General features: G+C 52.6%; 2 protein-coding genes across 2 annotated transcripts in view; one reads left to right on the top strand and one right to left on the bottom strand.

Annotated features, from left to right (window-relative positions):
* FAM168A (family with sequence similarity 168 member A) overlaps positions 1-12,380 on the top strand; it is a 264,445-nt gene extending 252,065 nt beyond the window's left edge. Inside the window, exons 6-9 of the mRNA XM_068419203.1 lie at positions 5,224-5,366; positions 8,063-8,237; positions 9,833-9,963; positions 12,091-12,380. Coding sequence (XP_068275304.1) covers positions 5,224-5,366; positions 8,063-8,237; positions 9,833-9,945 — 431 coding nt within the window. The 3' untranslated portion in view covers positions 9,946-9,963; positions 12,091-12,380. The remainder of the gene's footprint in view (positions 1-5,223; positions 5,367-8,062; positions 8,238-9,832; positions 9,964-12,090) is intronic.
* A 4,947-nt stretch (positions 12,381-17,327) lies between these two features.
* RELT (RELT TNF receptor) lies at positions 17,328-27,326 on the bottom strand. The gene is made up of 11 exons (XM_068395343.1): positions 27,319-27,326; positions 24,997-25,054; positions 22,439-22,528; positions 22,198-22,352; positions 22,040-22,125; positions 21,544-21,771; positions 20,987-21,067; positions 20,819-20,903; positions 20,540-20,728; positions 20,337-20,460; positions 17,328-17,381 (listed from the first exon to the last, which is right to left on the bottom strand). Exons 1-11 carry the CDS (start codon positions 27,324-27,326, stop codon positions 17,328-17,330), a joined length of 1,158 nt encoding a protein of 385 aa, XP_068251444.1.
* Between the last annotated feature and the right edge of the window lie 389 nt (positions 27,327-27,715).

The following is a 27,715-nucleotide window of genomic DNA, read 5'->3' as shown; positions in this document are numbered from 1 at the left end:
CTGCACCGCACAGCTTGGTGTCATCAGCAAACCTGACGAGGGTGCACTCAGTCCCACCATCTGCATCATTGATTAAGATATCAAATAGTATTGGTCCCAGTAGCGACCCTTGAGGGACACCACTTATTACTGGTTTCCACTTGGATGTTGAGCTGTTGACTGTAACTCTGGATGTGGCCATCCAGCCAATTCACAGAATCACAGAATCACAGAATCACAGAATCAATCAGGTTGGAAGAGCCCTCTGGGATCATCGAGTCCAACCATTGCCCTCACACCACCATGTCAACTAGACCATGGCACTAAGTGCCATGTCCAGTCTTTTCTTAAACCCCTCCAGAGATGGTGACTCCACCACCTCCCTGGGCAGCCCCTTCCAATGGCTAATGACCCTTGCTGAGAAGAAATGCTTCCTAATGTCTAACCTGAACCTCCAAGGAATCATGCTTGTGGTGAACCCTTCATGTGGAAACAAGAGGAGATGGTGATAGAAAATGCATCACAGAGCTTTTTTTTTTTCCCCCACCAGGCTTCGTGCTGTTATAGAAAAATTCATCTGTGCAATTCAGGGCACTTCTCTGTTGCAGGATCAATAAGGTTGAGGTTTCTAGAGTGGCACGAGGGATTTAATCAGCAATTTTAATAGAAGCTGGAGCTTAAAGGCTCACTATTGCTTTTAAAATCCCAGCCTGCTGCTGAACTGCGAAGCGGCAGAAGCACAGGCCATGCCAACCTCCTAATCCTAATAAGGTGTTAGATAATCATAATTAGGCTTTAAAATTAGCTGTCAAGCATGCTTTTCCGAGAGGAGCATCCATCATCTTCTGTCATTAAAACTTGATTACGCGTTGTTTTCACCTGCAAATTGTTCTATTTTTTCCCAATTTACAAACATGGAAGATTACATCTGCCTGGACGATTATGTTTAATACCTTTTCTAATATCATAGCTAAATTTTCCAGGATTCAGCAATCAGGAAACCACAGCAAGTATTAGTATGCAAGGTGGTGAAACCACACAGCCTTGAGCTGGTCCACATCTCCAGATGCCCATCAGAAATGAAGCGTGATGCCGAGAACTGGCAGACTCCGAGGTCTTTGTTTGAAAAAATTGAGTTCAGAACAGAAAAAAATCCATGAGATTGAGAAACAGGAGGTTGGTTGGTCTGTAGGTGACGTTGTTGGGTTCCTGGAGAACCTCATGATGGAGTCCCCACTTCTGCTGGTACGTTTCGAACCTGCATTTCCTCTTGCTGCTTCCATCTCTCATTTAAAAACAGTTACTCTCCTGCTAATGTGAGTCAGGAAGAGGGTGACAGCTATTCCGCTCTTTAATTAACACATTTTTTCCAATCTGCAGTAATCAGGAGGCGGTGAGATGCTGTTTGGGAGTTCCTCGAAAGCTCCTTGTTATCTTCACGCTGTTTCAGTGCTGGGTGGATAATATGGGCTATTAGCAGACTCGAAATCTTGGCCTTCATTAATTGCTGCCCTGAACACTGGCTGAATAAATTAGTTCATTATATTTGAGTGGTCAGACATCTTATCGCTGGGCTGAGCCTTGACTTCTCCTGTCCATCCTACAGAGTCTTCAGGGCCCATTTGCTTGAAGGATGATTTCTCCCAGCCCTCCTGTGAGAGCTGGCTACCATTTCACCCTACATGCTTCTCCTTGCTCATGAGAGCATATTTTTTGACCATTCCCACTTTTTTTAACCATTCATTGAGCTGTGACCAACACCTTGATGCCTTCACAGCACACTTCATGCAATCTAGAGCATCCCGTGGCAGCAGCTCAGCTTTTAGTCTACCCTAAAAAAGCCCCTTAAAGCCAACTTTAGGTATTCTTGAAGATTTTCCCCCAGTTTAGCACTTGAGAAATAATGTTGCAGGATCAACTTCATGGAGCCTTCCTTGGAAATGCCTCTAAAGGTTGGACAATAGGAAGAATTTCTTCTCAGAAAGGGTTATTAGACATTGGAAGGGGCTGCCCAGGGAGGTGGTGGAGTCACCATCTCTGGAGGTGTTTAAGAAAAGACTGGACATGGCACTTAGTGCCATGGTCTAGTTGACATGGTGGTGTCAGGGCAATGGTTGGACTCGATGATCCCAGAGGTCTCTTCCAACCTGGTTGATTCTGTGATTCTGTGAATTCAAGTGCTACGTATCCTTGGTGCAGGGATCCCTGGTTCTCAGGGCAGGTAGCTCCTCCTTTAGATGCCGTATTTGCCATGAGGTCTTACGGTACTTTGCTGCCAACAAAAATTGGATTACACAGTGTTATAATGGACCTGCTTAAAGCCACGTCTTCATTTTGGAGAGTAAAATTGGTGGAGGATATGGGGGTTGACCCCATATTCATCACACGCCAACAGGTAGGAAGGTACCTTGAAAGGAAACAGAAGAGTGGAGATTGTTACGGGATGTCCTCACTCCAGGGAAAGCCTTTAAAAAAAAGGACAAATATGATCAAACTTGCATTAGAGGATCTTGAGCTGGTACCACTGGGTCTTCCTGGAAGGAAAATATAATTTTATAAGCATCAAACAGCTCAGAACCTAATGTAAACAGCAGCAAAACCCCAAAGTGACACCCACAGCCAGCAGATCAGCTGATATCACGTTATCTTTTATGTTATTTTTTATTAGGTTTATTTTTTGGGACAAATTTCCATGTTTTGGAAAGGATCCTTCATTTTAGCTTGTTCTCCAGATACTCAGCAGCTCCTAAATGCTGCAAGATAAGTTAAGGCTTCTTTAGACCTTCGATAAAGTGTAAATCTGGGACTTGGATGCTCCAGCTAAACAGGCTGAGGGGATGATGGGGAAGACTGGGGGATGCTGAAGTGCATTTTCTTTTCCTTATATCTGAACAGAAGAAAGACAAAAATTACAATCTGCCGTATCAGGATCACAAATACTGCAAGGGACGTTTCCTCAGCTGCCCTCCCAAGCCCCCGCTGCTCCTCACGCCTTGCCAGCAGCCCGCCGTGCCTGTTCACCGAGCAGAGCAAATGGCTTTTCTTAATGGCAATAAAGCAGATTTGCTGCTTTTGTGACTAATGCAAATAGGCTGCGGGGAGCGGGACAGGTATAAAGGTGCTTGGGCATCACTTGGGGTTGCCTCTCCCACCTGCAAGGTGTGCTGATGGTCACAGACCTCCTTTGCAGGAGGGGAAGCTTCTGGGCACTGTCCACCTCAATGAAATACTTAAAGACGTGCATCATTCATTCTGGATGCCATCTCTAAGCATGTGGAGGCAAAGGAGGTTATCAGGAGTAGACAACATGGATTCACCAAGAGGAAATCATGCTTGAGCAATCTGATGGCCTTCTATGAGGACATGACCAGCTGGGTAGATGAGGGGAGAGCAGTGGATGTTGTCTACCTTGACTTCAGCAAGGCTTTTGACACCATCTCCCATAACATCCTCATAGGGAAGCTCAGGAAGTGTGGGTTAGATGAGTGGGCAGTGAGGTGGATTGAGAACTGGCTGAATGGCAGAGCTCAGAGGGTTGTGGTCAGCAGTGCTGAGTCTAGTTGGAGGCCTGTGGCTAGTGGTGTTCCCCAGGGGTCAGTACTGGGTCTGGTCCTGTTCAACTTATTCATCAATGATCTGGATGAAGCAACTGAGTGTACCTTCAGCCAGTTTGCCGATGACACCAAACTGGGAGCAGTGGCCGATATCCCAGCAGGCCGTGCTGCCATTAGCGAGACCTGAACAGGCTGGAGAGCTGGGCAGAGAGGAACCTCATGAAGTTCAACAAAGGCAAGTGTAGGGTCCTGCACCTAGGGAGGAAAAACCCATGCACCAGTACAGGCTGGGAGGTGACCTGCTGGAAAGCAGCTCTGCAGACAAGGACCTGGGTGTTCTGGTGGACCACAAGTTCCCCGTGAGTCAACAATGTGCCCTTGTGGCCAGGAAGGCCAGTGGTGTCCTGGGGTGCATGAGGAGGAGTGTGGGCAGCAGGTCGAGGGAGGTTCTCCTCCCCCTCTACATGGCCCTGGTGAGGCCACACCTGGAGTAACTGTGTGCAGTTCTGGGCCCCCCAGTGCAAGAAAGACAAGGAACTACTGGAGAGAGTCCAGTGGAGGGGTACGAAGATGGTCAGAGGGCTGGAGCATCTCTGCTCCGAGGAGAGGCTGAGGGAGCTGGGGCTGTTCAGCTGCAGAAGAGCAGACTGAGGGGGGATCTTATCAATGCTCACAGATACCTTAGGGGTGGGTGTCAAGGGGATGGGGCCAGACTCTTCTCAGTGGTGCCCAGTGACAGGACAAGGGGCAATGGGCACAAGCTGAAACATGAGAAGTTCCATCTGAATATGAGGAAAAACTCCTTTGCTGTGAGGGTGGCAGAGCACTGGCACAGGCTGCCCAGGGAGGGTGGGGAGTCTCCTTCTCTGGAGATACTCAAACCCGCCTGGACGCGACCCTGTGCAACATGCTCTGGGTGACCCTGCTTTGGCAGGGGGTTGGGCTAGATGATCTCCAGAGGTCCCTTCCAACCCCAACCACTCTGGGATTCTGTGATCATTTTCACCTCTTAAGGTTTGGACCATCGGTGTTGCTGCTTTTCCAGTCATTGCTTGGTGACATAGGCAGGGGACAGCAATACTGTGCCATGAAATCAGATCCCCCAGTAATTAAATTCTGGTTTTGCCCATCACATCCTGAGCAAAAAAGGTGAGAGGATGAAAATCTGGGGCAGAGAGAAGGAAAAACATAGAATCATAAAATCATAGAACTGTTTGGGTTGGAAAAGACCTTTAAAATCATCAAGTCCAACCGTTAACCTACATAATTTTCATCAAGTAGATGTATAGAGATGGGTAAGTAGTTGTGGGGTTACTGCTGTCTTAGTTGATGTATGTGCTGGTTGAGTCCCATCAGGTCATGCCTTGACCATTGGGAATACTCATCAGCTCTTTGGCCTGGTGTAGGCAGCATGGAAAGAGCCACTGCCGGGCTGGGTGGAGGATGCAGCCCCGGCTGCTGTGACCAATTAGCCAGGGGCTGAATGCTGGACTTGGAGGTCTCAGCTTGGTGGGTTTCATGGGATGTCAGTAGATGCTGGTGTATCTCAGTATGTCTCCTCCATGCTGAGTGATGCCCAGCGAGCAGCTGGTGCATCACGAACGGCAGCTTGGGTTGCTCATGTGCTGGGTGGACCAACTCTGTGTCTGTGAATCCTCACCCTGATTTGGACCACTCTTGTCTTTGCCAGGGTACACTGCGGGGACTCCCTACAAGGTCCCACCGACCCAGAGTAACAACGCACCTCCTCCCTACTCGCCATCTCCGAATCCATACCAAACCGCTATGTACCCCATCAGAAGTGCCTATCCACAGCAGAATCTGTACACCCAGGTAGGTACCTCGCTGGCCACCACGGCAGCTCACCGCCTCGCTCAACGGCATGCAAATACAGCCCAAGGTTCCTCCAGGACTTCACCCTTGGCTGTCAGGGCTGAGCACCCACGTCCTAGTGGGATGAAGGTGCTCATGGTGGGGCTTGGTGGGTCTCCGAGACGCTGGGGTCTCTCTTCTTCCCCCTCCGTTGGATCCTCTGGATGAGACATGATCTTGTGTGATTGTAGATGTGCAGCGGAGTCAACACAGTGGCCTCCCTGTGGCTCGGCCAGGTTGGGAATCAGGTCACTTCCCCTAAAATCACATGCCTGACTGCCAGGGCTTGCTGGCTCCAGGATGGTCCCTGCACCTACCTCTCCCCACCCTCCCCAGCTCTCAACACCACTCTTCTTCAGGGCCACAGATGAGTCTCGGTCACCACAAGGTCCACTTGCTGGTGGCTGTTGGCATCTCACTTGACTTTCATTGCCCTCCTGTCACGTCCCATGGAAAAGCCCCTGTGTCACCTTCACCAGCACAAGCTACTTCAGGCATGACCCAGATTCATGTCCTCATGAAGGAGCTCCTCCCTGAGCACCTGGATGGGTTTCCAGTGCCATCTTCTCCTCTGCTGCATTGCACCGCCTCCAGCTATGGGCTGGGGCCAAGATTCTCCACAGGGATAAAATTTAGGGCAGATGTCCTCCAAAAATCACCTTGATGTCTCTTCCCGCTGAAGATCACGAGCTCCTCAGAGAAATCTGGCCTACAGCTTCCCTAGCTTTTGCCCTCCTCTTTAATGGCAAATAACCAACTTGACCAGCAGCTACAACCTCATGGAGTGGTTTCTCCATGCCTTGCTGTGACCAGAGCATCTCCTTTTGCTGATTTTGTCCGCCGTCACCTCTCCTTCCATTAACTGAGTGTTGCATAAACTGCTGGGGGACTAAACCCATCCCTGCCTGCTGATTCCTCTCCAATCCCAGCCACAGTGGGAGGTTGGCATCTGCTAGCAGTGTCCACCAGCAAGTCTGAGATGGAGCAGGGATTGCAGATGCAGTTTCCTCATCTCTGCTTCCCAGGGACTGGCAAATAAGAGTTTCAACAGCCTGGAAGGGAATGACATCGAGAAGGAGATGCTTTGGTAGATCCTTCCAGCACATTGTGCTTGCAGCACTCACTACCTGGGATGTTCCTTCTCCACAGCTGATTTCTCAGTCATCTTTTCTTCGTGGGCCTAATTTATCTTGGCACATCCTTCTCGTTCCCCAAGGAAACGCTTTTCAGCACCTGCAATTTGTCCTACCAACATTTGTAGCTCCTGAAAGAAAGAAGTAATTTAATAGTTCATCTGTATCTCCTTCTCCCCTTAATCCATACCTTCAGAGGTTCTCTAGAGGCTTTCCCTAATGCACGATAAAATCTCCCTTTTGCTGTTTTAAACCCTCTAATCTTCCCAACCATCTCTTGTTTGCAGGTACCAGTGATGTCCCTGCCTGTCCCGGGGTGGCAGTTGTCCCCCTTGCACCACTCTTGTTTCAGGCCCTTCATTATTTTGGATGTGGAGCTTTTTCTGTTGGCTCCTTTTATTCCCACCTGTCCTTCCATCCTTGTTTCAAAACCCCACGGGTTTCATCAGCCTGGATTTCAGAGCCCCTCTGTCTCCCGTTGGAAACCCAAGAAGACGACACACTTCCTGGACCCAAGCAAGCACCTTGGGATCAGCCACGAGCCATGACTTCTCCTTTTCTTCCACCTCTTGTTTATTTTCTATGTCAGCAGCCAAAGTCTTTTGGGTCCAGGCCCCGTTTCATCCCACCAAACGGAGACAGCATGGTTTGTCCCTGACGAGCTGACTCTCTGACCCGTGATGCTCATCTCCCTCCCAGTCCCGTTGCCTTCATCTGGTTAACGGTTGCACTTGATGATCTTAAAGGTCACAGAATCAATGAGGTTGGAAGAGCCCTCTGGGATCATCGAGTCCAACCATTGCCCTGACACCACCATGTCAACTAGACCATGGCACTAAATGCCATGTCCAGTCTTTTCTTAAACACCTCCAGAGATGGTGACTCCAGCACCTCCCTGGGCAGCCCCTTCCAATGGCTAATGGCCCTTGCTGAGAAGAAATGCTTCCTAATGTCCAACCTGAACCTCCCCTGGCGAAGCTTGAGGCTGTGTCCTCTTGTCCTATCACTAGTTGCCTGGGAGAAGAGACTGACTCCCACTCCGCTACAACCTCCCTTCAGGTAGTTGTAGACTGCACTAAGGTCACCTCTGAGCCTCCTCTTCTCCAGGCTAAACAACCCCAGCTTCCTCAGCCGTTCCTCGTAGGTCAGACCCTCCAGACCCTTCACCATCTTGGTCGCCCTCCTCTGGACTCGCTCCAACACCTCAACATCTTTCTTGTTGGTCCTTTCCAACCAAAGTGATTCTATGCTTCTATGATTCTATGATTCTATCCATCCTGGGGACCGTCCCACATGGCCACAAGTTCAGCTTCATCCTTGCTCATCCGGGTCTCCAGGCACAGGAGCTTGCCCAGGGGAAGGACCAGCCCTTTGGCAGCGCTTGAATGATGTCCCATGGACAGCTCTTTGTACCAGCAGCTATGCGTGATGCCTGCTTGGCTTAATATCGCTTCTACAACGCTTTGGCTTGTGCTTTCAATTGAATGACTAAGATGATGATGTTTTTTTGTCCTTCTCAAACAGGGAGCGTATTATACCCAGCCAGTGTACGCGGCACAGCCTCACGTTATCCATCACACCACCGTGGTTCAGCCCAACAGCATCCCATCGGCCATCTATCCGGCCCCGGTCGCTGCGCCCAGGACTAACGGTGTGGCCATGGGGATGGTCGCTGGGACCACCATGGCAATGTCAGCAGGTAAGAAGGGAAATCTTCCCATGTTCTGAGCCCTAGTTTCATCTCTCAGGTGGGACATATCCAACCAACCTGTGCAGGAGACATGTCCTGGATGAAAAACTCTTTGTGCACCCAACATGCTGCCTGCAGCCTCGTAGGGTGTCTCTGGCAGAGGCTGCAGAAGCCCCTTGCACACAGCTAATTGCAGCTTTGCCTGCTCGTTTTGCTGGCTGGTTACTGCCCCTTTGCAGGTAAAAATCAATTAATTTGCTCCTGATACTGATCTAACTCAGTTTTTGGGAGAGCAGAGGAGACCTTTCGCTTGGCTCACTGCAAAAGGATGTGCATCCTTAAATATATTATTCTTTCCTCTCTCTGTTGCATAAGTAGAGGAATAACCAGCTTTGTCCATCTCCTTGTATTTCTATCCTCAAGTTCCTTTTTTAGGATACTTATGGTCTTGCTTTCGTTTGACGAAATGAACGTTAACACTGGGTTTACATATCCCAAATCCTCTGCATTTTATGTGCAGGATTGCTTCAAACTGCAATTAATTGACAGCACATTAAGTCAGGGTACGGGCTGGTTTTATTTTTTCCAAAGCCTGTATTTCTCGCATTAACAATTCGTATATTGAATTATGCCAAGAAATGCGTCATTCATCCTTTTGCATCTGCATTAGCTGTGAAACAGGACTCTTGTCACGGGACGCAACCCCTGGTGCGAGCAGAGATATTGCAGCCTGGGTCTGACAAGAACCACTCTGAGAGATTTTACTGTTGCTTATACTGAGAAGAGGATAGATGTAATTAATGCACGTGGGATGTCTTAAAATGCCATTAGTAGCATTTGCACTGAGACACCCAGAAATCGAGAGTACAGTTGCTTTGAGCACCCAGTTGCTCCCAGAACAGAGTAGTTTGGGGCTGTATTCTCCCTCCCCGTGGCCGCTGAAGGCACCGTGTAATTTCTCGCCTAAAATCCCTCTGCGGATCAGCTGCAGACTAAAAGAAAAGAGGCTGCACCGGGCAAGTCCCTCTGCTTCATGGCTGGGAGAGGAGCCCTCCTTTTGCTGCATCCCAAGGCTCTTGGCTCTGTTTAAATGAAGGAAAAGAGCTCCCATGCCTTTGGGAGATGAGTAGCAAAGCTCATCTGAATTTTCCCTGGAGGGTCTGGGTTTTTTTCTCATCTCCTCTTGCAACCCTCATCCCTTCCAGTTTGGTTCTTTGATGTTTCAGATCGCTACAGTGATCTGCTGGTGCAGTTTAGCCAGGGGGAAGATGTGAGCAGGTTAGTGGCTACCTCTGCTGCTGGTCTTTAGGGACAAGGAAAATTGGAACAAGATGAGTTAAGGGCTGAAAGTAGCATGGAAAAATATGCTGGAGCAGGTGGGTTTAATCCATTCATGGTGCTGGCTGATACCAACCACATGAGTCAAACGCCTTCGATTCAAGTCTCACGGGCAGAGTAATATTTGGGAGAAATGAAGAAGAAAAGAATAAGGCAGCTGATGCTTTGCCTGCCCCTCGGATGCGGTCTGCACCACCCTACCCTCCGGGTACCACTCCCCTGATGGAGCTCCCCTCCTTGCTAAATATTTCTCCGTGCCGTTGCAGGAACCTTGTTGACCACCCCACAACACACCGCCATCGGAGCACATCCAGTTTCCGTGCCAACGTACAGGGCTCAAGGAACCCCCACCTACAGCTACGTACCTCCACACTGGTAAACCCACTGGCCAACTCATGTAAGTGCTGCCTCTGCAGGTCTCGCTTTGCCTTTATCAATTAATTAGCCACCGAGCACTGCCATCGCTTCTCTCCTTCCTACAAAGCTGCTGAATCCCTTTATCCGGGCTCAGGAAACTGGGGGTGTTTAATCTGGAGAAAAGGAGGCTGAGGGGAGACCTTCTTGCTCTCTACAACTGCCTGAAAGGAGGGTGTAGTGAGGTGGGGATCGGTCTCTTCTCCCAGGTATCAAGCGATAGGACGAGAGGAAATTGCCTCAAGTTGTACCAGGGGAGGTTTAGATTGGAGATCAGGGACAATGTCTTCACTGAAAGGGTTGTCAAGCATTGGAACAGGCTGCCCAGGGCAGTGGTGGAGTCCCCATCCCTGGAGGGATTCAAAAGACAAGGAGATGTGGTGCTGAGGGACATGGGTTAGTGGTGGCCTTGGCAGTGCTGGGTTAACGGTTGGGCTTGATGATCTTAAAGGTCCTTTCCAACCAAAACCATTCTGTGATTCAATGCTTTGACTCCAGAAGAGCCCTTAAGCCCTGCTCCCCAGCCAGGATAGCTGCACGGCATGCTGTCACGGGGCTACGGAGGGTGTTAGCAAAGCACGGCGTACCTTGACCTTACATCTTGCTGCTCGGTGCATGCAAGGCTTTAGCAGTGACCTCAGTGGCATCATCCCGCTCTGAGTGCAGTCGGGTGCTGTGAGGGTGGAAAAGTTCATGCTTTAAGGTTTTGGATGCATCACGCCCTTTCACAGAATCACAGGATGGTTTGGGTTGGAACGGACCTTAAAGATCATCTAGCTCCAACCCCCCTCCCACAGGCAGGGACACCTTCCACTAGACCAGGTTGCTCCAAGCCCCATCCAACCTGGCCTTGAACACTGCCAGGGAGGGGGCAGCCACAGCTTCTCTGGGCAACCTGGGCCAGTGTCTCACCACCCTCACAGTCAAGAATTTCTTCCTAAGATCTCATCTAAATCTCCCCTCTTTCAGTTTAAAACCATTCCCCCTCGTCCTGTCACTACACTCCCTGATAAAGAGTCCCTCCCATCACTTGAATATGTTTTTTCCCTGCTAAAAAGTGCTGGAGATCATCCTGGTCCTTAGCACAGGGGTTGCGTACAGCTGCCTGCAACCACCTACAGGTTCCTGTCCTGCTCAGGATCCCAGCAATCCCAGCTGCTCGTTTAAACACCCTCTGCGTGTTGCTGGAGCCCTCGGTCCATCATACCCAATTAACGGGCCACGCAGCTGATGGGAACACATGAGGCTGCACGGGGAGGCAGCGCAGATCTCATCCAGCCCAGGGGATTAGCCGAAATCTCTCCTTGCTGCGTACGTTACGCTGGGTGAATCCTGCCCATGCCAAATCGCTCTGCAATTAGCAGTGAGCATCCCATTTGCATATTTTTAATCCCGTGCATCGGATACCGCCGGCGAGCTGCTGCTTTCTCAGCACCATGCCCAAGAAATTGCCCGCGGAGTGGCATGAGGGATGGTTAAATCCCATATCAGAATCACTGAGGTTGGAAGAGCCCTCTGGGATCATCGAGTCCAACCATTGCCCTGACACCACCATGGCAACTAGACCATGGCACTAAGTGCCATGTCCAGTCTTTTCTTAAACCCCTCCAGAGATGGTGACTCCACCACCTCCCTGGGCAGCCCCTTCCAATGGCTAATGACCCTTTCTGAGAAGATATAGAATCACAGAAGGGTTTGCGTTGGAAGGGACCTTAAAGATCATCTAGTTCCAACTCCCCTGCCACAGGCAGGGACACCTTCTACTAGACCAGGTTGCCCCAATCCCCATCCAACCTGGCCTTGAACACTGCCAGGGAGGGGGCAGCCACAGCTTCTCTGGGCAACCTGGGCCGGTGTCTCACCACCCACTCGTCACTGGTGTCCACTTGGACATCGAGCCGTTGACCGTAACTCTTTGAGTGCGACCATCCAGCCAGTTCGTTACCCACTGAGTGGTCCATCCGTCAAGTCCGTGTCTCTCCAATTTAGAGAGAAGGATGTCATGCATCAGCTGTACGTGCTGCCCACAGTGCCGAGGAGAACAGCCCTGTGTGATCCAGCACCGCTTGCTTCTAACTCCTTGTTTTTAATATTTTTTGCTCTCTTCCAGATCCGGAGTCAAAACATTGTATGCAACTACACAAGTCTTACATCGGTGCTGCGGCCGCTGGACTGCAGCACCTCGTCTGTTTGCGAGAACAAAAGAAAAACAACAACAAAAAAAAGTGCAAGGGTCACTTTATGCATTCTTTAGTGGTTTTTGTAAAAGCTGCTTTTTCTAATCTTCTGCCTCTTTTTTTTTGGTTTTTTCCCTCCTCTCCCCCTTCCTCCTCCCCAACCCACATCAATCGTGTAACACACATACTGACACTGAGCAATAGTAAAGTTCTCTCTTCGGTCCTATCGTTTGAAAGCTCAGAATATTCACTCCTCCAGCATTGCCCAGCTGAGCGGTGCAAAGATCCCCCCCACCCACTTCTCGTTTGTTTGGGTTCTCTTCGTTATTTTTCTGTTGTTGTCGTCGTTGATGAGAGCCTAGATTTTCTTTGGCTAGTAAGAGTGGTTGATGTTCAGGGTACTACGTGAAAAGCACAGCGCTGGTAGGCAGGCTTATTCCGATTTGGTTTGGGTATTTTTAGTTGAATAATATAAATTATTTAATCTTCCATAACATATTACAAGAAAATTGGTGTCTTCCAGATAGCTGTCGTGATAGATGATAAATGCATTCTCTGCAGTGAAATTCTGAACTCATCCCTTCTTTTGTAGGAGTAAGAGAATATAAATATAATTAGTGACGTAACACACACTTGTCTTAGGAAGTAGGAGGTCTGGTCACCATCGAGTCTTTGGGCTGCTTTTTCCAACTGGGCCAACAGATCTGGCCTGATGGGAAGAGAGCAGCGGAGAGACGCGTGCCCTGGTAGCATCTTGCACCCCTTGGGAAAATGAGATGCTCCCCATCGGCTGCATCCTGGGGCTGTGTGGGGGAGAAGTTCCTTCCTTGCATGGCTACTGTTTGCGGGCAGAGATGTGCCGAGCAGCTGGTGAAGGAAGCAAGGAGATGTTCAAGGGTTGGTCTGAAGAGCTTCTGCAGGTCCAGGTGTTGGTCTGAAGAGCTTCTCCAGGTCCAGGTGTTAGTCTGAAGAGCTTCTCCAGGTCCAGGTGTTGGTCTGAAGAGCTTCTCCTGGTCCAAGGGTTAGTCTGAAGAGCCTCTCAATGTCCAGGTGTTGGTCTGAAGAGCTTCTCCAGGTCCAGGTGTTAGTCTGAAGAGCTTCTCCAGGTCCAGGTGTTGGTCTGAAGAGCTTCTCCTGGTCCAAGGGTTAGTCTGAAGAGCCTCTCCAGGTCCAGGTGTTGGTCTGAAGAGCTTCTCCTGGTCCAAGGGTTAGTCTGAAGAGCCTCTCAATGTCCAGGGGTTGGTCTGAAGAGCTTCTCCAGGTCCAGAGATTGATCTGAAGAGCTTCTCCAGGTCCAGATATTGGTCTGAACAGCTTCTCCTGGTCCAAGGGTTGGTCTGAAGAGCCTCTCAACGTCCAGGGGATTGGTCTGAAGAGCTTCTCCAGAGTCTGGTAGTGTGGGGAAAGAGGGCGGCTGGTTGATGAAGAATAGTCTTCAAGACAGGGCGAGGGAGAAGACAGGTGGCTTCACCTTCCACCCATGTCGTTGTCAGGGCTGAGACCAAACTGCGACGCCTCCGTGGCAGTTGAGGTGTCCCCCGCCCTCCATTCTTTGCGTTACAGCTGGGCTTGGAGACTTCCAGGAGTAAAGTTCATTCAAGCACAAAACCCACCACCATAGAGAAAGGCTGGAGAGGGGGATGATGTCCAGCTACTCTGCTTAGTGCGTGGGGAGAAGGGGGAAGAGGAAGCAATAGCAATAAACATGTCACCTTCCTCATGGGAAGGCCTCTGAGAAAAGGTGGGAGCAAGGAAGGTGATCCACAGTTGACGTGGACCATGCTGGGAGACAACGGGCATGCAGAGGCTGTGGGCATCGGGGTAATTTCTGGGGGTTTTGGCTTACCCAAGGGCGTGAGGACATGAAGCCGACTGCAGCCAGTGACATCCCACCTTGGGGTGTCCACGTAGAGCAATAAGTTGTCTTGAGGGCAGCAGAGAGAGAGTTTGCATTTGCAGGCAATGCTTGTGGCCAGTTTATTTTTAAGTCCTCATCACTAAACCCAGCGTAGAAACAAGGTTTTTCTTCCTTTTTTTTTTTTTCCTAAGACAAAAACATCGTTGGGTTTTGATTTTTCCCTCAAGTGTGCCAAAAGAGTTACATTCACCTGGCAGCGTGTTTGCAACTCTCACATCTCTTGGGCTCCGAGGTTGTCACAACGGACCAAATCCAGAGCCTTTGAAGAGGTCAGGTTAGGAGATGTGGATGGGAGTCCCTCCCTGCACTGCCTGGCATGGGTTTCTGACCCATGTGTGGTGCTGAGTAAGTGCCCAGATGTCTCTGTTGGTTGCTTGGCTTTGGTCATGCCTGGATCACATCTCCAGATGGAGGTGAGGGCAGTGGAGACCAACACTAGAGGGTTACCTTCATCAGGACATGGTGATGTAGAGGTCAGACTTCAGAAGAACAAGGTGACCAGTTGTTGGCACCTGGGTGAGACCTCCTTGCTCTTGGTGGTGTCTCCCAGCATGGCTTCTGCTGCCATTGGGAGGAGCTACTGGAGCTCCTTCCCATAAGCATGGTCCAAAATGGGGAGAAACAAGCTTAGGGACCCAAGAGGACTTTTCCTACCACTGGTTGGTCCCAGGTGGTTCATCAGGTTGGGTGTTGGCACTGGTGCTTCTGTAGGAGGGTTATTTGGTTGGTTCTGCTGGTTTTAAAGAAATCTAGCAAAGCTCTGGTTGACCTTTCCAACCTCAAGGGGAACTAAGTGGATGAAGACTGAACACCAACGCTGTGGGGTGGGGAAGGGGGATTTCTCCCATGTAGTACTTAGGGTTGCACTTAGTAGTTACTACATTACTCCCATGTAGTACTTAGGGTTGGAAGCTGGGTCCAACGAGCTTTGTTAGCACAGCCTGGGCTCTGCAGAGGACCTTTCCCACCAGACACCGTCCTACCACTGGCCTAGGCACCCTTCACCCTTAACTGCTTTAAGAACAACTGCTAAAATTTTGGCCCACGGCTAGGAAGGAGATGCTCGGCTTTCTCCTGAAAGGAAAGCAAACACTAAAGGTGGGGTAGAAAGCTCCAGGAGCTGAGCATGGAGGATCTCCCAGTGTTACCACTAATGAGATCTGACATGAGGCAGTTTGGTTTTAGTTCCTTCGTTTGGATCAACAGCAGATCTGGTGCTCCTCATCCCGTTATGCCCAGGCAGAAACACTCGTTAACTCAACCAGGGTGTGAAGAGGTAAAATATTTGCTGTCTGTTGGGCGAGAGGCTTTGGTGAGCACATTTGGCAACTGGTGTTGGGTTTAGGCTTGGACCACTGCATGGCTCCAGGGCCACCACATGGCTCTGGGGCCACCACATGGCTCCAGGCTTGGGTAGCTCCCAGGTAGCTTCATGGGGTCATGGTGGTGGGGAGATGCTCCCTGCCACCGCGTGGAGATATGGGGCTTGATGGCCCCCGGCTCATGCTATCAATGACATGCAGCCCTGTCCCCTTCCCCATGGAGGGATGTGGTTTTTCAGATAGGTGGAAGGATGGGTGGAGAGCCCATGATCCCAAAGACTTTCCTTGGCCAAGTCATGGCTTAAGTGAAGGTCCTGGTGAGGTCACAGCCCGGTGGGGGACTCCCTTGGCGGGGGGACACTGATGGGGGCCACCAGTTTCTCAAGTACTTCACTCCAGCAAAGCTTTGCCGACGTTGGTTAAGAAAAAGGGTTTCCCATGGTGAAGGATCACGCCAGGCATTAGCGGGGAAGAGCAGGAGGGGTTAAACCATCTCAGAGATTAAAATTCCAGCTAAAGAGGAAGGAAAACAACTCTCAACCCGCTGTTACGACCATTAACCCAACCCCTGCTGGTCTCTTTGCTTTAAACCACAAGAGTTTGGGGGAAGAAAAAAGGCGGATTAATAGTGGTGGTGGCCCCCAACGCGAGAGAGCCTGTGCCCATCACGCCTCCACGCGGCCGAACCTTCTGGGCGAGGATTTGCTCCTGGATTTTATGAATAGTAATAACCCAGGCCAGCGTTTTACAGTTTCAAGATGTAATTACCGTGAAGCGTTAGTTAAAGGGTGTTTTTATTTAACGATGGATGTTTCAGGGTATCAGGTTTTCCTTCCCGGAGAGACCCCCCACCTCTCACCATCCCCTCCCACTCCTGCATCCCCCGCAGGGGATTTGGGATGATGCGGTCCACGGCCAGAGGGCATGAAATTGGGTTTTGCTTTCTTATAGGGAGAAAAAAACACATTTGGGGGGTTATTTTTGATAGGAGAACCCAACTAGCCAACAATAGCAATAAGATACCCATAAATCCAGGTTTTTCAGCAATTCCCAGTTGGAAACGCTCAATTATGATGGTTTGTAGGGAAAAACATCCTGCCGCAACGCGGCATCTTCCTACGAGGGATGGAGGTGGGTTCTTCCCGGGGTTGAGGATCAGGGTGTTGGGTGGGGAGAGGTTTGTAGGGTGGGCAGGCATGGGGGAGCACAGGGAGGGAGGGAAAATGAGGCAGCGGGGTGTAGGATCGCACCCAAACCCTCCCATTCCCATAGCAAGGAGTAAACCCGCGCCGGGCTCCTACCCCTCGTTGTGTGTAATTAATTTTTTAATTCATTTCGACCGCCAGGCCAGCTTGTTTTTAATTATTATTGGATCTCTTAAGGAAAAAGAAATTAAAAATAAATAAATAAATTAAAACCCAAGAGTAACCATGTCTTCCAAGTCAACGTCTCAAAGGTGTGTAGGGAACATGGCCTTGAACTGGTGCCCTGCAAAGCCCCCCAGCCTCGGTTCGTCCATCCAAAGTGTAAATTTGGGGTTTGTTGGTTGTTTTTTTTTCTTTTCCCCGTTTTCTGTTCTGGTTTTGGTTCTGAAGATCAGGTCATGATCTCCCCGACAGATTTCAGCCAAGAGTTTGTAACTGTACGATATTTACTGTAAGATGTAGAACATTCGATAACTATTAAAATGTTTCCAAAAAAAAGAAAAAAAATAAATAAAAGAGCCCGAGAGGGTTTGGTGGTTGGTTTTTCGGCGCAGCACTGTGGTGGAGAAGTGAACGGGACTGGCCATAAACCCCCTTTCTTGGTTAGTGGTGGAGCTTGAGGGTCTCCAACCCAACCTTGGGTGGGTTGTCCCACTGACCCCAACATGGCCAAGCCAATGGGATCCTATAGAACCAGCTCCTATGGAAAGTGGAGTGTGGGATCTTTATGGTGAGCAGAGCATCACCACCATGTTCTCCTGGGCTGACTGAGACTTTGGCTAGAGGAGGAGGAGATGTGGATGCAGGAGACCAGCCTCCGCCAGAGCAACCCATGCCCCGGTTGGGTTGTTGGTAAGGTAGGAGCTGTCCCATGATCCAGGGACCATCGTAGCCTGTGATGTTGAGTGCTTGCACGTCGTGATGGAGGGAACTCAAGAGCTCCTGACCTTCCTGGAGAGGCTTCAGGTCAACAGACCCAGAAGGTGACCATCAAATGGCATCCTGGCCATGGGACATCCTTTGTTGCGCGGTGCTTCCAATGGCGCTGTGTTCGGGCGTCGCAGCTCCTGGAGATGCTCCCCATCAGGCCATCCCGCCATGGCCACCATCACCAGTGTTGCGGCTCCTGGAGATGCTCTCCATCAGGCCACCATGCCATGGCCACCACTGGCCCTTGGGGACAGGGAATCCTTCTCACCAGCTGGGCAAGATGTTGGATTTGCTGTGCTGCTGGTGGACACCTTGATGGCAGAAGTAGAAGCCAAGCTGCCACCTCCAGTGCTTCATGGCACCAAGTGAGGCTAGCTTTCACGTAGTCCCCAATGTCCTCCATCCCCCCATGGGGCCTTTGTGGGTGTCACCGTCCCCCAGAGGCAGTCCCCAGGCCAGGTGCCAGCTGTGGAGGACAAGGGATGGACCACATCTCTGGGTGAGGCTGGATCAGGCCCTTTGCACCACCCAAGGTGGCAGAAGCCGCTCGGTGTCATTCCCTGGGCCAAAGTCCACGGTGGCTGTCACCATCCAGGGACATCCCATGTTGGAGGGGACAACTCTTCCTGCTAAGGGCAGCCACCCAGGTTGTCCCCACACCCCCAGGTGTCCCCACCCCCAGCAGCTTGTCCAGGCCCCCTCTAAGGATGCTGAGGCCCTGCAGGATTTGGCCACAGGCTGAGATGGGTCAAGGTGTCCCCAAATGGCTGGGGACAGCCCAGGGTGATGGGAACTGGAGGGGACATGGTGTCTGGGGTGGCCCCTGAGGGTGCTGGGGGGCTGCAGTGAACTGTGACCATCACTGTCACGAGGTGGGTGGGCTCAGCTGGGCAGAGGTGAAGTCAGGGCAGGCATGGGGTCACCTCGCGTCCCTGCGGGCTGGCAGGCTGCAATCAGCCTTGGCAGGGCACAGCGCCTGGCCTGGTGGGCACCCATGGGTGCTGCACCCAGCTCTGGGCATGGGGGGTGTAAACAGCGAACGGGACTGGCTCTAAACCCATTTCTTGGTTGGTGGTGGAGCTTGAGGGTCTCCAACCCAACCTTGGGTGGGTTGTCCCACTGACCCCAACATGGCCAAGCCAATGTGATCCTATAGAAACAGCTCCTATGGAAAGTGGAGTTGGGATCTTCATGGTGAGCAGAGCATCACCACCATGTTCTCCTGGGCTGACTGAGACTTTGGATAGAGGAGGAGATGTGGATGCAGGAGACCAGCCTCCGCCAGAGCAACCCATGCCCCGGCTGAGTTGTTGGTCAGGTGGGAGTTGTCCCATGACCCAGGGACCATCGTAGCCCGTGATGTTGAGTGCTTGCACCTGGTGGTGGAGGGAACCCAAGAGCTCCTGCCCTTCCTGGAGAGGTTTCAGGTCAACAGCCCCAGAAGGTGACCATCAACTGGCATCCTGGCCCTTTGGAGGGGTGCCTGGGACGGACGGGGTGCACACGTGTGTGTGTATGCGCGTGTGTGCACACTTAGAGAGCTCCGTGTGCAAGGGTGGGGGTGTTTGCATGCGTGTGTGCGCATGGACATACGTGCACATATGCACACTTAGAGCTCCATGTGCATGTTTGCATGTGTGTAAGACTGCATACGTGTGTGCATGCACATATGTGTACACATGTATGTGTGCAGAGGTGGGTTTACATGTGCATTTGTACACGTTTGTGTGTTCATGTGTGCATGTGTGTACGTGTGTGCATGTGCAGCGGTGTGTGAACGGGTGTGTGTGTGCACACCTCTATGTGTACATGTGTGTGCACGCTTATAAAGCTCCATATGCACGTGTCTGCACGTGTGTGTGACTGCATACGTGCATGTTCATAGGTGCATGTGCACACATGTATGTTCACATAGGTGGGTCTCCATGTGCATTTATGCATGTGTTTGTTCGTGTCTATGTGTGTGCGTGTGTGAACAGGCGCACAAGTGCACATCTCTGTATGTGTGCACATATGTACACACACAGAGCTCCATGTGCAAGTGTGGGTGTGTTTGCATGTGTGTGTGACTGCCTACATGTGTGTGCGTGTACATCAGTGCATGTGTTTATGTACGTGTGCAGAGGTGTGTCCCCACATGCATTTATGCACATTCCTCCATGCATGCGTCCTCTACACGCACACTTATAGAGCTCCAGGTGCGTGTTTGCATGCATGTGTAACTATACATGTGTGTGCATGTACATGCATGTGCACAGGTGTGTAAGTGTGCAGAGCTGGGTTGGCATGTGCACATGTTCATCTGTGCCCACGCACAGCAATGTGTGCACACCTATACACGCGTGTGCACACCTATACATGCGTGTGCACACCTATACACGCGCGTGTGCACACCTATACACATGCACACACACATTTCCTCCGCATCCCCCAGTTTATGCCTGGCTATAGGGGGGTGTGTACACGTGTGTGCACGTCTATAAGTGCACGTACACACACACACACCCTTTTGTGCATATATGGGTGCATGCCTATACATGTAAATGTATGCAAATGTGGGGGGGTGGGAGGAAAGGGGGGGGGAACTCGCCAAACCCCTTCAGACTCAATTTTTAATGTCTTTTTTAAGCCTCCCAGCTTCTGGAAAAGTCTTAGGGGTGATGGGCTGCTCTGGCCTCACCAGATGCCCTCAGTAGGCTTCAGAGTTAACGCTGTATCCTCCAGCCTCCTGAGGCCCTGTTTTTCCCCAGGAAGGACCCCCCCAGGGGCTCCCCACCACCCAGGACCCCCCCACACCCCCTTACCTCGGGGGGGCCATCGGTGCTTTTCAACCATGGGGGCCACATCCCGGTACCGGTGGGGAGGGGACCACGGGGGGGTTCTCCCCCCACCTCGCTCCTCATCTCGGGGATCCGGGATACCCGAAACCTGGTGGGAGGGGGGGATCACATCAGCCTGTCTCCACCCTGGGAGGGGGGGGACACGATGTGGGGGGGTCCCTGCTTACCTGCCAATGGAGAGGATGGTCACCTCAGCGGGGTGAGCCCTGGGTTTGGGGACCTTGGTGGCACCAAGCGATGGCAGCACCTCAGGCCACTTCTTCTGGCTGCAGCGGGCGCACGGGGCTGGCCCCTGCACTGTGTGGAGGTGCTGCTGGTGGTGGCAGGTAGGGGGAAACTGAGGCAGGAGGTGGAGCCTGGGAAGGGAGTGGGGGGGGAGATGCCATCAGCATGGGGCTGGTGCCACCACGGGGATGGTCCTCGGTGCAGCATTAGGGGGGTCTTACTTATTTGAGGGGGTGCAGCCTGGTGGTGGCATCAGCTGTTGGCTGTGATGCTCCTTCAGCAGCTCCTCCAGCGCTGCGGCGTTTTCTATGGGTGGGGGGACACCAAGGGGTGGGGGGGTCACAGGGGTGCAGCCCATGTCACCACCCCCCCAGGGACCCGCCCCTGACCTTTCTTCTCGGTGATCAACCGCACCAGCACCCCGATGGTGTCCTCGTTGGCGTCCTCCAGCTGGTAGATGGAGATGGGACCTGGAGGCAGAAGTTGGGGGGGTGATGATAGGACAACTAGGCAACTAGTGGTAGGACAAGAGGACGCAGCCTCAAGCTTCGCCAGGGGAGGTTCAGATTGGACATTAGGAAGCATTTCTTCTCAGCAAGGGTCATTAGGCATTGGAAGGGGCTGCCCAGGGAGGTGGTGGAGTCACCATCTCTGGAGGGGTTTAAGAAAAGACTGGACATGGCACTTAGTGCCCTGGTCTAGTTGACATGGTGGTGTCAGGGCAATGGTTGGACTCTACGATCCCAGAGGGCTCTTCCAACCTGATTGATTGATTCTGATTGATTGATGACTCAGTGATGGGGGATAAACCCCCCTGCCACGGATGAGCAGGATTGCCCTGGGACAATGAGGACCAGAAGCCACGGGGATGGGCTGAGCGTGGCGAGATGGCCGTGGGATGGATGTAGGAACACCGAAAGGTGCCTGCGGCCCAACCGGGGCTCACCGGTGCCGCGGGGCTGGAGGTCCTTGCTGGCGGTGCAGTGGTAACCCTTCTTCTTCAGCAGGTTGCAGACCAAGATGCCCAACAACCCCATGGTGCAGAAGACCGGCACGATGGTGAGCACGGCCGCCTGCGCCGCCTCCTCCTCTTCCTCACCCATCAAGGTCACCCATGTCCCGTTGGTCCCCATCGGCTGGCCCGGTGTTTCGGGGCTGCGGGCTCGCCGCCGGCCTGGGGGAAGGCACCGGATCAGCCTCGGAGAGGGGTTTTGTTGGGATTAAATCCCGTTTTCCCAGGAGCCCCGTTGGCAGGGTTGGCCCTCAGGGAAGCAGAAGCCACTCGTGTCACAAGCGGAGCCGTTCTCAGCTGCCACATCCCAGCAGGACGTCACCCCTCGTCTCTAGGGGGACACATCCTGCGGCGTCGCTGGGGCGAGCACCAGCACAAGCTCTTTCAGCACCCGTGAAACCAGGGTGACGCCTCCAGCCCGAGCACCCACCTGGGCACCCCGGGGTGCTGCGGGGAGCGGTGGCGCAGGGCAGGCACCGGCCCCGGGGCTCCCTCTCCCCTTCAGGGCTGTAAAACCTGCGGGGTGGGAGGGGAGGGTCAGGATCCGGCCCACGAGCGGTGTCGGGGCTGGGGTTTGGCTGGGCTCACCCCGGCAGGCACGCTCCGCAGCGGCTGTCGGTCACCGCTGTCCCCGGTGCCACCAGGATCCTGTTCCCAGCCTGGCAGCGGGTGTGAGCGGAGCAGGATACGTCCCCCGGTGAGAAGGTGCCGGGGGGACAAGGTCGGCACGACCCCACTGGTGCCTGCACGGAGGGAAAGGGAGGGGAGAGATGGCTGGACCCTGCACCTCCCCTCCGGGGTGGGTGTGCTGGGTGCGGGCACGGCTTACCCCGGCCGGCTCCTCTCCGGGTGGGCATCGCGGTGTGCCCTGCTCCTGCTGACCACAGCTCCTGGCCCCCGCGCCGGGTCCGCTCAGCACCTGCGGGAGAAGCAAAGAGCAGCGCTCAGCACCCGCTGCTCCGAGGGCTGCACTGGTGGCGATGCAGCAGAGGTGAACCCATCCCAGGCAATGTGATGGATGCACAACTGTCACATGGACCGTGGCAGATGCAACCCCATCACCAGTGACATGATGGATGCAAACCCATCGCATGCACTGTGGTGGCTGCAAACCCATCGCCAGAACCATGATGGATGCAAATTCATTGCATGCACAGTGGTGGGTGCCAACGTGTCACAAGTGATGCGATGGGTGCAGTCCCATTGCATGCACCATGGCCAACACAAACCCATCATCAGTGACGGGATGGATCCAAACCCATCACGTGCACCGTGGTGGCTGCAAACCCATCACCAGCACCATGGTGGATGCAAACTCATTGCACGCACACTGGTGTGTGCCAACGTGTCACAAGTGATGCGATGGGTGCAGCCCTATTGCATGCACCATGGCCAACGCAAACCCTTCATCAGTGACGTGATGGATGGAAACCCATCACGTGCACCATGGTGGATGTAAACTCATTGTATGTACCATGACGGATGCAACCCCATCACCAGTGACATGATGGATGCAAACTCATTGTGTGCACCATGGTGGATGCAAACCCATCATCAGCACCATGATGGATGCAAACTCATTGCACACACAGCGGTGGATGCCAACGTGTGACAAGTGATGCGATGGGTGCAGTCCCATTGCATGCACCATGGCCAACGCAAACCCATCATCAGTGACATGAAGGATGCAAACCCATCACATGCACCGTGGTGGATGCAAACCCATCATAAGCAACATGATGGATGCAAACCCATCATGTGCACCATGGTGGATGCAAACTCGTTGCATGCACCATAAGAGCTGCAAACCCATCGTGTGCACTGCGGCGGATACAACCCCATCACCAGTGACACGATGGATGCGAACCCATCGTGTGCACTGTGGTGGATGCAAACCCATCATGTGCACCATGATGGATGCAAACTCATCACACGCACTGCAGCAGATGCCATCCTGTCGCAGGTGACGTGATGGATGCAAACCTGTTGTATGCACGACAGCAGATGAAAACCCATCACAAGTAACATGATGGACACAAACCCATCATGTGCACCACAGCGGGTGCAAACGCATCACCAGCACCATGATGGATGCAAACTCATTGCACACACAGTGGCAGATGCCAATGTGTCACAAGTGATGCGATGGGTGTGCCCTATTGCAGGCCCTACAGCCAATGCAACCCCATCATCAGTGACATGATGGATCCAAACCCATCATGTGCACCATGGTGGATGCAAACTCACAGAATCACAGAATCAACCAGGTTGGAAGAGCCCTCTGGGATCATCGAGTCCAACCATTGCCCTGACACCACCACGTCAACTAGACCATGGCACTAAGTGCCATGTCCAGTCTTTTCTTAAACCCCTCCAGAGATGGTGACTCCACCACCTCCCTGGGCAGCCCCTTCCAATGGCTAATGACCCTTGCTGAGAAGAAATTCTTCCTAATGTCCAACCTGAACCTCCCCTGGCCAAGCTTGAGGCTGTGTCCTCTTGTCCTATCGCTGGTTGCCTGGGAGAAGAGGCCGACTCCCACTCCACTACACCCTCCCTTCAGGTAGTTGTAGACTGCACTAAGGTCACCTCTGAGCCTCCTCTTCTCCAGGCTAAACACCCCCAGCTCCCTCAGCCGTTCCTCGTAGGTCAGACCCTCCAGACCCTTCACCAGCTTGGTCGCCCTCCTCTGCACTCGCTCCAACAACTCATTGTATGTACCATGACGGGTGCAACACCATCACCAGCACCATGATGGATGCAAACTCATTGCACACGCAGTGGTGTGTGCCAACGTGTCACAAGTGATGTGATGGGTGCTGCCCTATTGCATGCACCATGGCCAACGCAAAGCCATCATCAGTGATGTGAAGGATGCAAACCCATCGTGTCCACCATGATGGATGAAGACCCATCATCAGCACCATGATGGATACAAACTCTTTGCACGCACAGTGGTGGGTGCCGATATGGCCAATGCAAACCCATTGCAACCCTCGCTCAGGCCAAGCCCCACCACGGGAGCAGCCCTGGCCCGTGAGGTACCCACAGGGCCCATCCCAACAGCATCTCCTGGACATGGGACAACACGGTGGCCCCAGGGGCAGCATCAAGGGAGAAGCCATATTCCTTATCAGCCACCACCCTGGAAGAAGCTTTGACAAAGGAGAGAAAAGGAGGAGGAAGAATTTTTGGGGGAAAAAACCCACCCTTGGCCCAAATTAAGCATCTGCCCGGGACTGAGTTGCTGTGTGAGAAACATTTTGGGGTGCCCTATTGTGGCCATGGGGTGGTGACGCTGGGATGGTTTCAAGCATCGGAGGAGCCGAAAGCAAAGATGCAGAGGGATGGGATGGGGTGGGGTGGGATGGGTAAGGCCATACTCACCCCCAGGACAGCGACGAGCCACCAGCGCATCCCACTCCTCTTCATCACCAGGAGAGACCTGCCCAAGGGGGAGCACCGGGGTCACCGTCCAGGGAAAATCCCAGCAGAGAAGCAATTTGGGGGGGATGCTCCAAGGCATCTGTCTAAATAGCCCTGCAGCAGCAATCCTCCACCATCCCCCAAAAGGTTTTATGGGATGATTTTATGGGATGATTTTATGGGATGATTTTATGGGATGATTTTATGGGATGATTTTATGGGATGATTTTATGGGATGATTTTATGGGATGATTTTATGGGATGATTTTATGGGATGCCTGGCATCACCCCCTTCCCTTCCAGATCCCAACTCCATCCCGAATCGGAGGGGGACTAACCCTGCAACGGAGTCAGGGCCAACCGTGCAAGGAGCAGATGATGCTCAACACCATTAAATAAAGTATTTTTTTCCTGCTCCGGAGGAAATCCTTCTGCATCTGCCACAAGGAAATGAAGTCACTAAAAAAAAAATTAATATATATTTAAATAAAAAAATCAAGCAAAACAAGGGTGTTTCCCACAGGCTCATTCCCCGCCTCTTCGAGCTCAGCAATTAATTGTTAAAATTAAAATAAATGCTGACAGCACAGGGGAAGGGAGGAAAAAATAAATAATAACCCAAACCCGGATCCAGCCTCCGCCGCCTGCATGGAAATTCCCCCGGTCGTCACGGTCCCGTAAGCGCCACACCGCAGCTTCGTTACAGCCTTCGCCTGACGAGTTTCTCCTAATTAGTGGCCGGCATCATCGGTTTGAGATGCAGCTCATTAAAGTCGGGAAGGGAGATGCTGGGGGGCGAGCGGGGCAAAGCCGGGTCATTATAGGACATGGATTGGGACGTGATGGCACGGCCCAAAATGAGCATCCTCCGTGCTCCAGTCCCTCCCAGTAGCTCCCAGTAAGGCAGCACCCCATCAGAGTGCCAGCGTGAAGCCAACCAGCCCTTCTCCCCTCCCCTCTCCCCAAAACAAGAGCCACCAAGATCTGCCTGTGCCAAGCTGGGACCCCGTGATTTTTTGGGGGGGGCTGAGCCAGCTGCCACCATCGCCCCGGCCAGCCTGAGCCCCACCACGTGCCACCTCCCCGCTAAGCATCGTCCCAGGGCGATGGCATCCCATGGGGACACCTCCAGGACTTGGGATGTGCCCCTCGATCGCAGAGGGAGGGTGAAACCAATGGAAGCCCTCTGCCCTGTAAGCCAGCGCTAATAAAGCTCGAGTTTAAGCCTAACGTGAAGCATTTTAATCCTTCAGGCTGGTGGCATTTAAGCCTGTAACAGCAGGAGCTTTGGGACTCCCTGAGATGTTTGGGGTGCTGCTGTGCTGGGGAAGGAGCTGTGATGGCCTTGGAAGGGGATGGGCAGGTCACACCATGGCCAGTGGACCACGAGCTCCGTGTTGCTGGAGCATCCTGGCTCAAGACGAATGGATTTAAACCCCACCAGGAACAGGGCTGGACCCAGATAAGGCAGATCTAAACCAAGCTTAATCCAAGGATTAAGGACATCCCTCAGACACCCAAGACCCTGCCCTGGGGACGTCGGAGGTACGAGGAGCAGAGGGTGCCACATCCTGGTTGTCACCGGAGCTTTGCCTAGTCATGGCTACACCAGGACTCAGCACCCATTTTTGGGGGGCAGCTCAGGGACCTCCCAGGTGGGGATGGGAGACGCAGGCACCTCAGCCGGTGACAGTGGGATTCCTGGTGGAGAGAAACCCTAAAGCTCCTGAGCAAAACCAAACACATCATCCTCCTCACCCAAGAATGAGAGGCAACCAAAAAATAACCCCACCAGTGCCAGAGCCGGCTGCTTTTTGAGGACACCCCAACCTCCACCAGCCCCGCACCCCACTCGATGCAATCACACCGGGGAAGGCGACTTGGTTTCGGGAGCCCCCTAAATCCCATCGGATCACGCAACCCCTTTATTCCCACCCCCTGTAACCCAAAGCTGCCCACTGGGATTCCAGCGAGGGTTTCCCCTCCCGATGGGGGAACAGGGTTTCAGCCGATGGCTCCTGCAGATAAACAGGGGGAAAAAAAGGAGCAACTGTTTGGAAATACTTTGGGGAACGGCTCTTGGAGGCGGCTTGGGACAAGGAGGGGATTGTCCGGCAGACGGAGCAAAACTCAGCGTTATCACATCCCCCCTGAGCTGTGGGAACAACCGAAGCGTCGCAAAAAAATCCCATATTAAAGTCAAATGACCCCAGAGGCATCGCTGTCACGCAAAGCCCCGGGCAGCATCACGCTCCAGCCGCATTTTGGGGCGCAGCCCCTCACCGCAGCATCCCGCCTGATGCAGGTATTTGCCTGACAGCCCTGTGATTTTCCAGCTCCGGCAAAAAAAAAAAAAACCCGACCCAATTCCTACCTCTTTTTTTTTTTTTTTCCAGGCAGCTGCTGCTGAGTTTTCCTTAACCTCCTTTATCTCTAACCTACATTCGCTCTGCAGCAGCCAGAGCCAACACCAGGGTCTCCAACCACTTCAGGCAGCACCAGGGTGAAGCCCCCCCGCCCCAAACCCTCCTTAGCAATAAGATCAAGGCAATAACCCCCCCCAAAAACCCTTTTTTATTACAAACAGGGCATCGAGCACCCCAAAAAACACCCCCCTTCCCCCTTCACAGCCCGGTGCTGCAGCAACCCCAAACCCAGACCCCCCCGGAGGGGGAAATAA

The sequence above is a fragment of the Nyctibius grandis genome, chromosome 2 (genome assembly GCF_013368605.1).
Source record: "Nyctibius grandis isolate bNycGra1 chromosome 2, bNycGra1.pri, whole genome shotgun sequence".
In the NCBI taxonomy this organism is placed as follows: Eukaryota; Metazoa; Chordata; class Aves; order Nyctibiiformes; family Nyctibiidae; genus Nyctibius; species Nyctibius grandis.
The sequence above is the reverse complement of the archived record's forward strand: the minus strand, read 5'-3'. Positions and strand labels throughout refer to the sequence as shown.